The 14,961-nt window shown below is 42.9% G+C and overlaps 1 protein-coding gene across 4 annotated transcripts in view; it reads left to right on the top strand.

Moving 5' to 3' along the window:
* The first annotated feature begins 33 nt into the window (after positions 1-33).
* Positions 34-14,961, top strand: part of PDCD11 (programmed cell death 11) — a 45,492-nt gene continuing 30,564 nt past the window's right edge. For all 4 annotated transcript variants that reach the window (XM_039243937.1, XM_039243936.1, XM_039243935.1 and 1 more), the window contains exons 1-9: positions 34-118; positions 1,890-2,002; positions 2,721-2,852; positions 4,235-4,402; positions 6,126-6,287; positions 7,602-7,725; positions 8,218-8,399; positions 12,792-12,899; positions 14,641-14,847. In XM_039243937.1, the coding sequence (XP_039099868.1) occupies positions 1,910-2,002; positions 2,721-2,852; positions 4,235-4,402; positions 6,126-6,287; positions 7,602-7,725; positions 8,218-8,399; positions 12,792-12,899; positions 14,641-14,847 (1,176 nt within the window). In that variant the 5' untranslated portion in view covers positions 34-118; positions 1,890-1,909. The remainder of the gene's footprint in view (positions 119-1,889; positions 2,003-2,720; positions 2,853-4,234; positions 4,403-6,125; positions 6,288-7,601; positions 7,726-8,217; positions 8,400-12,791; positions 12,900-14,640; positions 14,848-14,961) is intronic.

The following is a 14,961-nucleotide window of genomic DNA, read 5'->3' as shown; positions in this document are numbered from 1 at the left end:
CTTAAGCCCGCCCTCGCTTCCGGAAGAGCAGTGTTGGGGTGTGGGTGTGCTGGTCTCCGCGTGCGTGACTGCAGTGGTACCGGCTCAGAAGTGTAGAGGTGCTGGCGTCGCGGGGCTGGTAAGTGAGGACAAGGGCGAGAAAGGTGGAAACCTCGTGGCTTCCAGGTCTGTCCCAGGGCTAGGTCTTCTGGGTCTCTGCTGTGCACCTACAGTGCTGGGTGAGTGGTTCGGCCACCCCAGCGCAGCTCATGAGGCGGCTCTACTCGAGTGGCCCTCGTCACATCAAGCTCTGTCCCTGGAAAGTTGCTTAAGTCCCTTCTATGCCGCTGCATCGTCTCTTTGAAGCTTCAGTTTCCCGTTGTCTGAAGTGAGACTAACAGTCAAATTCCCTGCAAACTAGACTTCTTGGCTCTTTTCTATTTCTATGAAATATTGACACACCTGTTCCTGATTCCAAGGCACCCAGTGGGTCGTCTCCTCTTCTACAGTCTCAAGACTTTTTAGATCCTTATACCAAGGGTCTCTCACAACCAATTTCTTCTACCTTCCGTTCTCACTTGTACCTAGTTGTCATTCGGATGGTTTCTCTCTGTTCTGCAATTGACTTATACCCTGTTTACTTTCCTTAGTCCTGTCTCTCATCCTGTCCAATTTATAGCCTGTAGTATATTTTTGATCGCTGCTCTCTTTCTTCCCTTAATTAAGACTCTGACTTAATCAAAGTAAACATTAAACTACTTCTATCTAATTCAAAATCTTTCACAAAAAAGCCCACTTGTCATCTACAATTTAGCTTTTATTATTATGCTTTATTCTCCCTGTGGTCTAGTTGAATAGTTCTTCAAAGAAAAGAAACAGCAACTTTTTGAGCAATTTTTTGACAAATTGCTGGTGATTATTGAAATATTTGGCTTTAACTGAATGCCTTTTCTCATACTCCTGCTTTTCCTTTTCCATTTGTCAAAATCTTTTTCACGTTTAACAGCTCGAAGGCATCTTCTTTAAGAACCTTACCTTCTTTTCTGAAGTCTCATCATTTCCTATTTCTTTGTTTATAATTTGATTTATATTTTATTTTTTTAAAGTAGGCTTCATGCCTAGCGCAGAGCCCAACATGGGGCTTGAACCCATGATGCTATGAGATCAAGAGTTAGACGCTTGGGGCACCTGGGTGGCTTAGTCGGTTAAGCGTCCGACTTTCGCTTAGGTCATGATCTCGCGGTTCGTGGGTTCAAGCCCCGCGTCGGGCTCTGTGCTGACTGCCAGCTCAGAGCCTGGAGCCTGTTTCAGTCTGTGACTCCCTCTCTCTCTGACCCTCTCCTGCTCACGCTGTCTCTCTCTGTCTCCTAGAAACAAATAAAACATTTAAAAAAAAAAAAAAAGAGTTAGACGCTTAACTGACTGAGCCACTGAGGCACTCCTGATTTGTACTTTTTTTAGTAATCTCTACACCCAACATGGGCTTACCACCCTAAGATCAGGAGCTGCATGCTCTTCTGACTGAGTCAGTTGGGTGCCCCAAATTGTACTTTAAATTGTTTGCATAGTTGCTTTATTTCCTTAAAATTGTGCATGTTCTTTGAAGATAGGGATTTATATATTCATTTGTGTACCTCTGACTTAGCTGTAGCTGCTCTATATTTACTATGCTGGATCTAGGTCTTCTTTTTCTGGAGGAGAATGTATGGACTTATGGTTTTGAAGCAGATATCATTGGAAAGATGAATTATGGTTATTTGGGGCCTAGCATCAAACCGTCTATTTCTTAGGTCTGAATATTGTCTAGCACGTTGGTGCTAGAAAGCTCTACCTCTTGTCCATTGATCACAGCCTTTAGGAAATCTGACACCAAAGCTACATCTCACTGATACTCTTTGCATTGTTTTTAGGAGACTCAAACACGGCAACCATGGAAGAAAGCTTCCCCCGAGGGGGTATAAGAAAGACCCACAAATCAGAGAAAACTTTCCAGCAGTCAGTTGAACAGGACAACTTATTTGATGTAAGTGGTGTGCTTGTTTGGTAGGACTCACTGAACACTTTCTAGTATCCTTGTGAAGAATGAACCTTGTTTGAGAATGTGGTATTTTCCATATTCGTTTCTTTTTGAAGTCTCTTTTTGTAAGGTGAACTTGTTAGAGAGTCCATACAACCATGAGGCTATATTTTTTGAAGCATCGCATTTAGTACTTGAGTTTGCAGTGCTGTTCTTTAGTCTTAGAAATTTTTGCCATGTTGGTTAAGGATGGAGAGAAAAGTTACGAAATAAGTCATGAAAATCTGTCCAACTATGTTGGAGTAGAGAACATCATTCCGTGATGAGGAACTGAGGCTGAGAGAGGTTATATGTTTGAGCTAAAACCACATAGTTTGTTGTGGTGGAGTTGGGAGTTTAACTCTGGTCTCTGTGTTTCCACCTTCCGTTTTCACACACTCTTCCAAATTGCCTCTCATACTGGGGACCCCAGTGTCCATCCCAGTCAAGGGAGGAAGAACACAGAAGAGAAGGGGCTTTTGAAAATGTGCAGAAGGCTCCCACCTTGGGCTTGAACAAAGGTGGCAGAATGGGAGAGATGAGATTAGAACAGGAATTACAGGAACCCTGGGGGAGGGGGGCAGTGGTGGGGTAACGAAAGCAAGGTGACAGGTGACCTGAAGTTGCAAGGAAAGTCCAGGATTGTTTCTCCTCATTCCTTGGGATCTTTCTTCCCCCTCTGTAGATTTCTACTGAAGAAGAATCCGCCAAAAGGAAAAAGAGCCAGAAAGGACCAACGAAAACAAAAAAGTTGAAAATCGAAAAGAGAGAAAGCAGCAAGTCTATAAGAGAGAAGTTTGAAATCCTTAGTGTTGAGGTTTGTTACAATTTGATTTTGTTCTAAACAAACTACTTGAGTTCCTTAAGTGTGTGTGTTTTTCTTCCCTCTTTCCTTTCGTTTTTCCTTCATTCCTTTTGTACATACACGTGTGCATGTGCATGCCCTCCTGGAGAGATTTTGTGCAGTTTGTGCTCAGAATTGAACTTTATTGCCTTTGACTATTACCCAGGGCCTGGGATCATGTGTTGTTTTTCTTTTTAGCTGCTGAGTCCCTTGTGCTTATGGCTTCATTGAGCTTGTGCTTTAGTAGATTCATAGGTTAGAGCTGGCAATAACTTTAACAACCTTACGACTTCTGTTTCATTTTGTAGCTGTGGAGATTCTCTTGGAGAAGAGGTCTTTTATTTTTCTTTAGATTTTTAGATTATAATTTGGATGTATGTTGTAAAAAAGAAAAAAAGAAGTCAAATAACTCTGAAGGAAAAGATTCAAATTCAGCCTGCAGAAGTATTTGATTTGCTTCTGTGACACTCAGAACAATAATTTCTTTTTTTATTATAAAGACTTTTTAAAAAATACTTATTTATTTTTGAGAAAGAGAGCATAAGAAGAGCAGAGAGATAGTGTCTGAAGCAGGCTCCAGGCTCTAGGCTCTGAGCAGTCAGCACAAGCCTGACACAGGGTTTGAACTCATGAACTGTGAGATCATGACCTGAGCCGAAGTCAGATGCTTAACTGACTGAGCCACTCAGGCATCCCTGAGAAAAAATAATTTCTTAACTTTGTGTTAACATTAGAAAAAGTTTCATGTGAAAATGGATTTCTGGGGTTGCCAGGGTGGCTTAGCTGGTTAAATTCTGACTCTTGGTTTTGGCTCAGGTCTTGATCTCATGGTTCATGAGTTCGAGCCCCATATCAGGCTCTGTGCTGATGGCACGGAGCCTGCTTGGGATTCTCTCTCTCTGCCGCTTCTCTGCCTATGCTCTCTTTCTCTCAAAACAAATAAAATTTTAAGAATGTGATTTCTGGCTTCTTGTAAGAATTTGAGCATGCTTACAGCACGAACTCATGTTCCCTCATGTTTGTAGTCACATGGAGGTGAGTAGTGGTTGAGCCCTTTAGGTCTGGCATACACACCCCACACTGCCATTGTCTCCACTGACCTGCTTCCTTCATGTTGTTGTCTGCCAGGCATTTGAGTGTGGAATGTTTGGAGTAAAGCAAAAGTTAAAAGTGTCCTTGAGTATCCTAGTGCTGTTTCACGCTGCTCAGCCAGCTATTTGATAAGTGTCCTGACATAATACACACATGTGTTTTCTGTAGCTTTTCTAGGTCAGAGTTGAGACAGGCCACAGCCCCTAGCCTCCTCACTTGTTCTGCTTTTCCCTGTTGTACACTTTTCACTTTTTCTCTTCTAGTCCCTGTGTGAGGGGATGCGGATTTTGGGTTGTGTGAAAGAGGTAAATGAACTGGAGCTGGTGGTTAGCCTGCCGAATGGCCTCAAGGGCTTTGTGCAAGTGACTGAAATCTGTGATGCTTACACCAAAAAGCTGAATGAGCAGGTGGCTCAAGAAGAACCTCTGAAGGTAAGGGAGACTTGAAAGTACTCAGTAACTAGAGCTAAGTGATGTACAGGTAGATGTAAAATGGCAACTTTCTAAGTGCTGAGAAGTCCAGGTACAAGGTGCCATGAGAGTTTATAATGGGATTGTTATTATAATTTTTTTTAATAAGGAGATTTTGACTTAGCCCAGGAGCACGGGAGACTTCCCTGAGGAAGGAATGCTGGAGCTGAGATCTGAAGGATGAGGGTATACCAGGTAAATAAGGAAAGGAGTTCAGGCAGAAGGAGCTGAGAGAAGGCTAGTGTGGCTGTGGCATAGAGAGCAATGGAGAGTGGCGTGGGATGGGGCAGGAGAGCTAGCTGGAGGCTAGGTCATGTTGAGGATTGGTTTTTAATTCTAGAACCAATGGGAAGCCCTTGAAATGTTCGTACGTAGACAGCACAGCGAATACATTGAAGAGGCATGTGTAGGCAGAGACCAGGTAGGAGGTTACTGGAGTAGTTCAGCTCTGAGATTGCTGGCAGGTTGCATTTAGGATTTCCTGCAGACTGAGGAGGAAAAGTCAATGGCCATTGATGGGTTTGATGGGGCGGGTGAGTCCTAGGCTTCTATTGTACATGACTTGATAGTCGGTCTTGCCATCCTGAGATAGAAACCCTGAGAGGGCCTGGATTGTGAGAGACAGTGATGATTTTATATTTTCCTGTGTTGAGTTTGAGGAATGGTGGAGACATCCAGTAGACAGGTGATTCCATAGCTTTAAGAGGTCTGGGCTAGAAATGGGCATTTGTGACTGCTCTGTGTAGGTGGTGATCAAAGCTAAAAAGGGGAAAGTTGGTGCCTAGAAGGAGTGAATAGACTGAGAAGAGATAGAAAAGCCTACCCTCAAAGTAAATACTGACCCTTGAGAAAGACTGACCCTCAAGTATTTTAATCTCTGAGTAGGACTGTTGCTTTTGGAAGGAGGAGGAGGGGCCACAGGGATAGTGAAGAAAACCAGCACATGAAGGGCTTGGAAGCCAGGGAGGAAATGTTTAAAGAAGGAAGGAGAGCCGCCAGTATTAGATGCGTTTTATTTATTTATTTATTTATTTTTTGTTGTTAGATGCTTTTTAGTTTTTTTTTTCAAATTTTTTTTTTTTAATGTTTTATTTCTAGGAGAGAGAGAGAGAGAGACAGCGTGAGCAGGGGAGGGTCAGAGAGAGAGGGAGTCACAGACTCTGAAACAGGCTCCAGGCTCTGAGCTGGCAGTCAGCACAGAGCCCGACGCGGGGCTCGAACCCACGAACCGCGAGATCATGACCTAAGCGAAAGTCGGACGCTTAACCGACTAAGCCACTCAGGTGCCCCTGTTAGATGCTTTTTAAAGGTCACATGTAAGAAGAACTGGACGACGGATTTGGATTTAGTGACAGGGAAGTCACTGGTGATTTTGTTGGGAGATAAAGTGGTGTGTGAGGGGTGCAACATAGATGTAGTGACCTGAAGAGGGAGCAGGAGGTGAAGAAACAGAGACAGTGAATACAGACAATTCTTGACAAGTGATTTACATCTGCCTGTTTTGTGGAGGTATTTGGAGGCCTCATACTGAAATTGAAGACTGTAGGCGAGTGGTTACTCTCTTTGTCCACTTTTTGGGTTCTCTGGGATCTGAGGATGAGAAACCACTGAGCCAAGGTTGGGCAGCGGTATGTTGGTCTAGGGGAGGGGTATGTATCAGAATTTTCTCATTTGTATCGTGCAGGACCTGGCCCGCTTGCCTGATCTCTTCTCACCTGGAATGCTTGTGAGGTGTGTGGTGAGCAGTGTGGGCTTCACAGAGAGGGGCAAAAAGAGTGTCAAGCTGTCTCTGAACCCCAAAAATGTCAACGAAGTGCTAAGTGCTGAGGCCCTGAAGCCCGGCATGGTATGTATCGGGTCACGGAAGAGGAGCAGACTATGTGCCTTTTTCCTGGCCTGCCTCCTGGGGAGTATCTAGACCACCTTTGACTTTCAGCATACACCTGGGGATGGGTCTTTTTCTGGGAGGGAAGGTCTCCAGCGTGCTTGGGTACTTAATAGAAATTGAAGGCTTGAACCTAATCACACTGCCTTGGAGAGGAGAAAAAGGAAGGTTCACGGTGACAAAAAAAAAAAAGCCTTCAAGGATGCTTAGCAGGGGTGGTGAGGAGTTCCACAAAGTGCCTTGCTTATCAAGACTTGTACTTTACAGATTTAAGCCTTTTTCAGAGGCTATCTGGTATCTGTAGGGAATGCTTGAGGGCTCCTCTCTGAGAGCAAGAGACAGGTAGACAGGGCAATTAGTCTGTCAGCTGTACTGATGGGGAGCTCACTACTGAGGCTCCCAGGCCAGTGGAGATTCAGGAGAAATTAGCTCCATGTGTCAATGTCCAATAGGTGTAAAATACACTCAAAGTGCACTCATCTAAGTGTTGTTATAATTGAGAGGAAGTAGATCAATAGTATCTTTTAACCTTTACGTAGAAGCAGTGAGTTTGGGACAGACCTGAAAGCTGGGCAGAAAGGGGAATAAGCCAAGGTACAGGAAACAGACAAGCATCAAGAGCCTGCTGTTTGCAGGTGCTGTTTTAGACATTTCATCTGAAATTTTCACAGCAGCCCTTTGAGGCAAATAGCTATCTATCTTGTGCATTTGAGAAAATGGGCTCAAGTTTGTGACTTGCCAAAGACAAAACGTTAGTAAATAAGAGTCAGATTGGAATTCCACCCTGCTTCTGATGAAGTGTACAAGAGGTTGGCAAGATTTTTCTTTTTTCAAAGTCTTGGAGGCACTTAGAGAAGACATGATGACCACTAGAAGAGCAGTTCTGGATTAGTCCTGGCGCTGGGAGTGACCTTGCAAGGCCCTCTGGTTTATTCCTCTTTGTGTAACACAATAGTCTTTCCTATCTTTTGAAAATTCTCCAGGGGAAAAACCCCTCTTTGTCATTCCCCAACTGTGTATAGCACTCTTCACTGTCTGGAAACCATCAGATCCCTCAAGTGCTGGGAGAATTAAAGTTGATATCTTTCCCTTTTCTGTCTTCTAGTGGGATTGAAATGTAAAGTTAAAAGTTATTGGGACGGGGATCTGGGAGAGGATTATGGGATGATGTGTTAAGATTGATGATGGGAACATTCATGTCTGGTAGTAGATATTTGTTGTGTATCCCATCACCTTTGACTTTTGAACTCTGGGGAATGCTTTCTCATCCCCCAGCTGCTCACAGGCACTGTGACCAGCCTGGAAGACCACGGCTACCTAGTGGACATTGGTGTTGGTGGAGCCAGAGCTTTTCTGCCACTGCAGAAAGCCCAGGAATACATCCGACAGAAGAACAAAGGTGAGGGGAAGAGGGGCAGGTACATGGTAGTGAGGTGGTACATGTAGGAATTATGTTTAAATGCTACTTGGTGAGTAAAATGACAAAATGGTGACCCTAGAAACTGTTTGGCTTTGCTAAAATCAGCGTGGATCCCAGCTGGTAGAAAAGGGAAGATGTGTGAAGGGCCAGGGAGTGACAGGGTCTAAGATCCAATGGACTAGTTATACTTTTTCTCACCTAGAAGATTCCCCTGAAATTTGAGCGTCAGAGCCTCTGAACCAGCCCTCTTCCTGCCTTGTTGAGATTTTCATGTTTAAGTGGTGTTGATTCCAGATCAATCTGGGTCACTTTATTCCTCTCTTGTAGCTGGTCGCTGAGAGGTTGGGAACATGGGTATTACATGGTAACTGGGCAGGTAAACCATGGATCTTTTCAGGTATAACTTGAGCCCAAGAGCCCTTCTCATTGAGGTATATTTTTCCTTTTGGGGGCTGGGGCTGGGACTTGCAGGTGCTAAACTGAAGGTGGGTCAGTATCTGAACTGCGTCATTGAAGAGGTGAAAGGCAATGGAGGAGTGGTTGGTCTGTCTCTTGGTCATTCTGAAGTCTCTACTGCCATTGCTACTGAGGAGCAAAACTGGACCCTTAATAACTTGCTACCAGGACTGGTGGTCAAAGCCCAGGTACAGCAGGTAAGCCATTCATTGTCATTACTATTTTCTAAAATAAAGATAACTTTATGAAGTAGTGCTGTGCATACAACCTGAAATTGTTCTGTCCAGTAGGGTAGTCATTGGTCATATGTGGCTTTACACAGTTGGAATGCAGCCAGTGTCATATGTGGAAATGATAATATTTTACATCTATTGGGCTAAACTGTTATTAAGATAAATTTCACCTATTTCTTTGTAGTTTTTAAAATGTGATTTACTAGAGAACTTAGAGGTATAGACTTATGTGTGGATCCTGTTTCTTTTGAACAGTGCTGATCGAAAAGGTCAAATAGTATTAAAATACTTTTTTTAAAAAAAGTTTACTTAGGGGCGCCTGGGTGGCTTAGTCGGTTAAGCGTCCGACTTTCGCTTAGGTCATGATCTCGCGGTTCGTGGGTTCGAGCCCCGCGTCGGGCTCTGTGCTGACTGCCAGCTTTGAGCCTGGAGCCTGTTTCAGAGTCTGTGACTCCCTCTCTCTCTGACCCTCCCCTGCTCATGCTGTCTCTCTCTCTCCCAGAAGTAAATAAAACATTAAAAAATTTAAAAAAAAATGTTTACTTATTTTTGAGAGAGCAAGAGAGAGTGTTCATGAACAGGGCAGAGGCAGAGAGAGGAGGGGAGAGATAGCATTCCAAGCAGGCTCCCTGCTATCAGTGCACAGCCCAACGTGGGGCTTGATCTCCTGAACTGGAGATCATAGCAGGAGCCAAAATCAATAGTCAAATGCTTAACTGACTGAGCCACCCAAGCACCCCTAGGCATTGAGTTTTAAGTTCTTACCATGGTGGATGATTATTTGGCTCTCTTAATTTTTTCCTTCCCTTCCTCCAACCCCTTAACAGAGTATATTACATTTTTAGTTGAATCATTATTCAATACTTAATGTACATACTATTTAGTGCTGAGCTAGGTAATATACTCTGATTATTTCTTGAACAGCTTTTTTCCCAGGAGTTGATTATCAGCTTTTTTTTTTTTTTGTCATTTGCCAAATTCTCTTCTTACCTACCACTATTTCTTAATACTGTATATCTTGTATTTTCTTTACGCTACAATTTTCCATAATGACTTTCCTTTTAGATAATTTCTTGGTGGTGGTTGTTGTTTTTAACTACCTAGGGCCTTTTTTCCTGTCATCCTCCTCCAGGCTAGACTGGTTGCTCTGGTAGGACCCCTGCCGGGCTGATATCCTAGGACTTCCCTCCTCGGGCATCATGGTCCTTCCCTTCTTTCTCTTGTATTGGAGTCTTCTTTGATTCCACGTATTCTTCTTTGTTGGTTTCCTTGCTTATTTTAGTGTGACCCATTCTTCAGAAGCATCATTGGAAATGTACATGGGAGGTTAATTTCCTGACCTAGTGTGTTGGATCCCCAGGACCACTCTCAGGTTCTCTGATGTGCTAGAAACCCTTAGAGGACTCAGCATATGGTAAAATCATCACTATGACTTATTATGGTGAAAGGAGGCAAAACAAAATCAAAGGGAATAGGCACTGGGAGCACAAGCTCCTCTCCCAGTGAAGTCACAGAGTAGAAAAATATTCTACACTCACATGTGATTAGTAGTAAAGCTGAGATTAGCATCCTTTGTCAAAAATAACTTGAGAATTTTGAAGACCTTGTTCCCATTGTTATCTGGCCTCTGTTGCTCTTGAAAAGTCTGATGTTACTTTGATTTCTCTTCCTTATATGTTTTGTTTTGTTTATATTTTTGGAAGTGTTCAAAGATTCTATCTCTTTTATTTTAAAATTTCATGATGATGTGTTTTGGTGTGGATCTCTCTCCATTTATTGGTCCTACAATTTAGAAATGCAGATCTTTCAATGCTGAGAAAATTCCTTGTATTACTGTTTTTTTTCTATTTTTGAAATAACATGTAATTCACATAATAGAAAGATCCACCCTTTAAAAAACGTATAATTTAGTGATTTTTTTTTAGTGTACTCACAAAGATGTGCAGCTGTCACCACTATTTAATTCCAGAACATTTTCATCACTGCAGTAAAGAGACCCCATACCCATTGATGGTCACTCTCCATCCCTCCCTCTCACAATTTCCTGGCTCTGTTTTTTGTCTCTAGATTTGTCTATTTTGGGTATTTAATGTAAATGGAATCCTACAATATGTGGCCTTCTGTGTCTGGTTTCTTTCACTTGGCATGATGTTTTCATGTTTTCAAGGTTCATCTAAGTTGTAGCAAGTATCAGTGACTCATCCCTTTTTATGGCTAAATAATAGTCCATACTATGGATAACACATTGTGTTTTTCCATTCATTAGTTGGTGGCCATTTGCGTTGTTTCCACTTTGGGCTGTTAAGAGTAATATTGCTATGAAATACGTGTTTAAGTTTTTGTGTGGACTAAGTTTTCATTTCCCTTAGGCCTATAGTTGGGAATGGAATTGCTGGGTCATATGGTAACTGACTTTTTAGAGGAACAGCCAAAGTGAAAGCACCGGTTTACACTACCACCAACAATTAAAGCATCCAGTTTCTCCAAATTTTCACAAACATTTGTCTTTTATTTTTACTGTAGCCATTCTCGTGGGTGGGAAGTGGCATCTCGTTGTGACTAGGATTTACGTTTCTATAATAATTGTAATGTTGAGCATCTTTTCATGCACTGGTTGTATTCTATTTGTGTATCTCTTCTTTGGAGAAATACTATTCAAAAGTCTTTTGCCTGTTTTAAAATTAGGTTGTCTCCTTATTTATTAGGTTGTAAGATTTCTTTGTATATTCTGGATACTAGTCCCTTATCAGACTTTTTTTAAAAAGATTTTATTTTTTTAGTTTTTTAGTGTTTATTTATTTTTGAGAGAGAAAGAGAGAGAATGAGCCAAGGAGGGGCAGAGTGAGAAGGAGAGAATCCCCAAGCAGGCTTCACACTGTCAGTGCAGAGTCCAACTTGGGGCTCGATCCCATGAACCGTAAGATCATGACCCAAGCCAAAATCAAGATTCGAATGCTTAACCAGCTGAGCCACCCAAGCACCATGCCCCTACCCCCACTTTTTTTTTTTTAAGTATAATTTCCTCTTCTTTGTCTTAAACTCCTGGTAGTATGATGTTTGACTTAGTGATGAGTTCTTTAGTTTTTGTCTCTCCTTTGTTTTGGCATGTGCAGGTATTATCTAGATCCTACCTTCTGGGAGAGTCCCTCAACTTTAATTTTATGTCCTCCACTAAGTTTTTTAATTTAAAAAAATTTTTTTTTAATTTTAATTTAATTTTTAAAAAATTTTTAAATTTAATTTTAAATTAATTTTAATTTAGAAATGAAATTTCTAAATTTTGTTTATTTCTGAGAGAGAGAGAGAGAGACAGCGTGAGCAGAGGAGGGTCAGAGAGATAGGGAGACACAGAATCCGAAACAGGCTCCAGGCTCTGAGCTGGCTGTCAGCACAGAGCCCGATGCGGGGCTTGAACCCATGAACCGCAAGAGCATGACCTGAGCCGAAGTCGGCCGCCTAACCGACTGAGCCACCCAGGCGCCCCATATCCTCTACTAAATTTTTGTTTTGACTGCCATCTAATGCTCGAGGTGGTAAAAAGTGTGGTGTGCCTGGTTGGGTGTGTCCTGTTGACTGGCTGACTTCTCTGTCAGGATCAGGACCTAGCAGACTTTGAGCAAGCTCCAGATGTCATTGTTATAAGTCTTCTCTGGCATGTCAGATTTCTCTAGAAAGGATTTATTAATCTCTCCTCAGGAGGGTAATATCCTGGCTGCCTGAGAGATAGGTGGGAAAGGGGCTGGATGTCTTTGTATCTGTATGATGTTCAGAATTTTTCTTAATCTACATTTTCAGGGTTTACATGCCTCTGTCTTTTTAGTCTCATGCATTCCTGTGGAGGCAGGAGAGGCGTAGGCCCTATAGTTTAAGGAGAGGACCTGGAGATCTAACTTACTTTCCCTGATTTCACTGCTGTCTTTTGAGGTGCTTGTCACCTCTAATTCCTTAGCTTTTGGGAGGCGCTATAGTATGAATCAGCATGGTCAGTTTCTCCCTTTTGCATGCATTTGGATTTTGCCTTCTTAGTCTGGGCAAATCAATTTAGCAACAATTTGTCCATGTTGTCAGGCTGACAGTTCCCTAAGGATCTTTGTGCAAATTGTCCTCCATCCCATTTGGAAATCTCAAGGATGGGAGGACTGATGTCCCCGCAGGCCTGAAGGGAAGTGAGCTTACTGAATAAGAAACAGCCAGGGCCAGGAGTTGCCCTGCCACTTAACTTTATAGGAAGAAAGATGGACAAGGGCTAGTTGGGGGAGGAGAGATACATAGTGGTTATAGAAAATGTGGCATTGACTGTTTCATCCGCAAACGTCTCTCACATTCTTGGGTTTTTTTTCTTCCATTTGTTTCCAGGTGACTCCACATGGCCTTATACTGAACTTCCTGTCATTCTTCACTGGCCTGGTTGACTTTATGCACCTGGATCCCAAGAAAGCTGGAACATACTTCTCAAACCAAGCAGTAAGAAATGTTTTCTTGATTCCAGTTGTGTCCCAAGCAGCTGTCCAGTACTGCAGCTAGCTATGGGCTCATCCTACGGCTGCACGTGTACGGGTGTTAGAAGCGGCGAGGGGAAGGAGAGGTGTTCTGAAAGGACCACAGGAAGCCACCATGGTTATTTTTGTGGACTGAGCTAGAGATAGAACCCGTGAAAAAGAACGCAATTTGTAGTTTGCATTTCTGACTTTTTTAGATAGTTTGATTTGGGGGGGGGGTGCTTAGTTGGTTAAGTGTCCGACTTTTGCTTAGGTCATGATCTCGCGGTTTGTGGGTTCAAGCCCCGCGTCAGGCTCTGTGCTGACTGCCAGCTCAGAGCCTGGAACCTATTTCAGAGTCTGTGTCTCCCTCTCTCTCTGACCCTCTCCTGCTCGCGCTGTCTCTCTCTCTCCTAGAAATAAGTAAAAATATTAAAATAAATAAATAAATTGCTATTACCATTAAAAGTGTTTAAGAAGAAAAAAAGTATTTAAGAAGAATATTTAACATAAAAGAACAAAATCTACATTTAAATAGAAAAATGTGTTTAAAAGTGCTATGAATAGAGTAGCTCCAACTTTGAAAAACAATTTTTTTTTAGAGAGAGAGTGCTTAAGCAGGATTGAGGAGCAGGGAGAGAGAGAGAGAGACATAGTGAGAGGGAGAGAGACATAGAGTGAGAGGGAGGGACCAAAAGGGAGAGGACTCTGGAGCAGTCTCCACACTCTGCACAGAGCCTGACTCAGGGTTTGATCCCACAACCCTGAGATCATGACCTGAGCCAAAGTCAAGAGTCAGATGCTGAACCGACTGGGCCATCAGGTGCCTCTGAAAATATTTTTTAATAGTATACCTGCATAAAATATTGGAAGATTTACAGTCAGGCGTTAATAATGACTAACTCTGGGTGGTTTTTCTACCCTTAGCTAAGTATTCAAATCTTCTACAGTGAACGTGAATATTTGGGAAGAAAATCCCAATGTATGTTATTCAAAAACGATACTAAAATGATTCTTTTAATTTTTAACAGTGACATATGCCGTTATATTCTGTAAAGACGTATATTTTTGAACTTTTTTTTTTTAATGTTTAATTTTTGAGAGAGAGAGTATGCATTCGCTAGCTGGGGAGGAGCAGAGAGAGAGGAGGACAGAGGATCTGAAGCGGGCTCTGTGCTGACAGCAGAGAGCCTGACGTGGGGCCTGAACGCACAAACCATGAGATCCTGACCTGAGCCAAAGTCGGATGCTTAACCGATTGAGCCACCCAGGTGCCCCTTCAGACACATGTTTTGTAACTAAACTGGTTTTCCACCACTTATTGGTAGACTTTTTTCTAGTAACTTTTTATAGTCCTATTTATAAACAAAGTGCAGACAATTATGTGCTACAACCTTGTGCACAGAGTAGGCTGTTCCAGGTGTATTTCAGATGAGCCTCTGATAGAGTGATGCCAGTACATGGCTTCTGTTGCATATGTGTTACCAGCCTCATGGTGTTGAAGGGACCCTAGTAGGTTTTGCTGGCCTTGAGTAAGCATTGATATAGTTGGATGTAGTTCTTCTGGGGCATTTTGTTGGAAGTTTCCACATGCCTCTTGATTGCACAAGCTGATGGGAGTACTTCTATCCATAGCCTGGTCAGCACACATTGAGTCTTTGCCTTTGAAGTCTGCCCTGGGTATATTCTGTGTGCCTCCTGCTCATTATGCTCTTTCCCTTGTCTAGGTAAGGGCCTGTGTTCTCTGTGTGCATCCTCGGACCAGGGCCGTGCGGCTGAGCCTGCGCCCCGTCTTCCTGCAGCCGGGGCGTGCGCTCACCCGGCTCTCCTGCCCGCACCTGGGAGCAGTGTTGGATGATGTTCCTGTCCAGAGCTTTTTCAGCAAGGCCGGGGCTACCTTCAGGCTGAAGGATGGGGCTCTGGCCTATGCCCGGGTGAGGAGACTCTCTACTTCATTGGGATTTACTCCTAGAAGTACTTTGGGGATACATGGGTCCTTGTCTGTTTCCTTCATCCCTTGTATTAGTTTCCTGTTTTTCAATATCCCC

This window comes from Hyaena hyaena, unplaced genomic scaffold, assembly GCF_003009895.1.
Source record: "Hyaena hyaena isolate Hyena2069 unplaced genomic scaffold, ASM300989v1 scaffold_233, whole genome shotgun sequence".
Classification (NCBI taxonomy): domain Eukaryota; kingdom Metazoa; phylum Chordata; class Mammalia; order Carnivora; family Hyaenidae; genus Hyaena; species Hyaena hyaena.
This window is presented reverse-complemented; position numbering and strand designations above follow the sequence as displayed.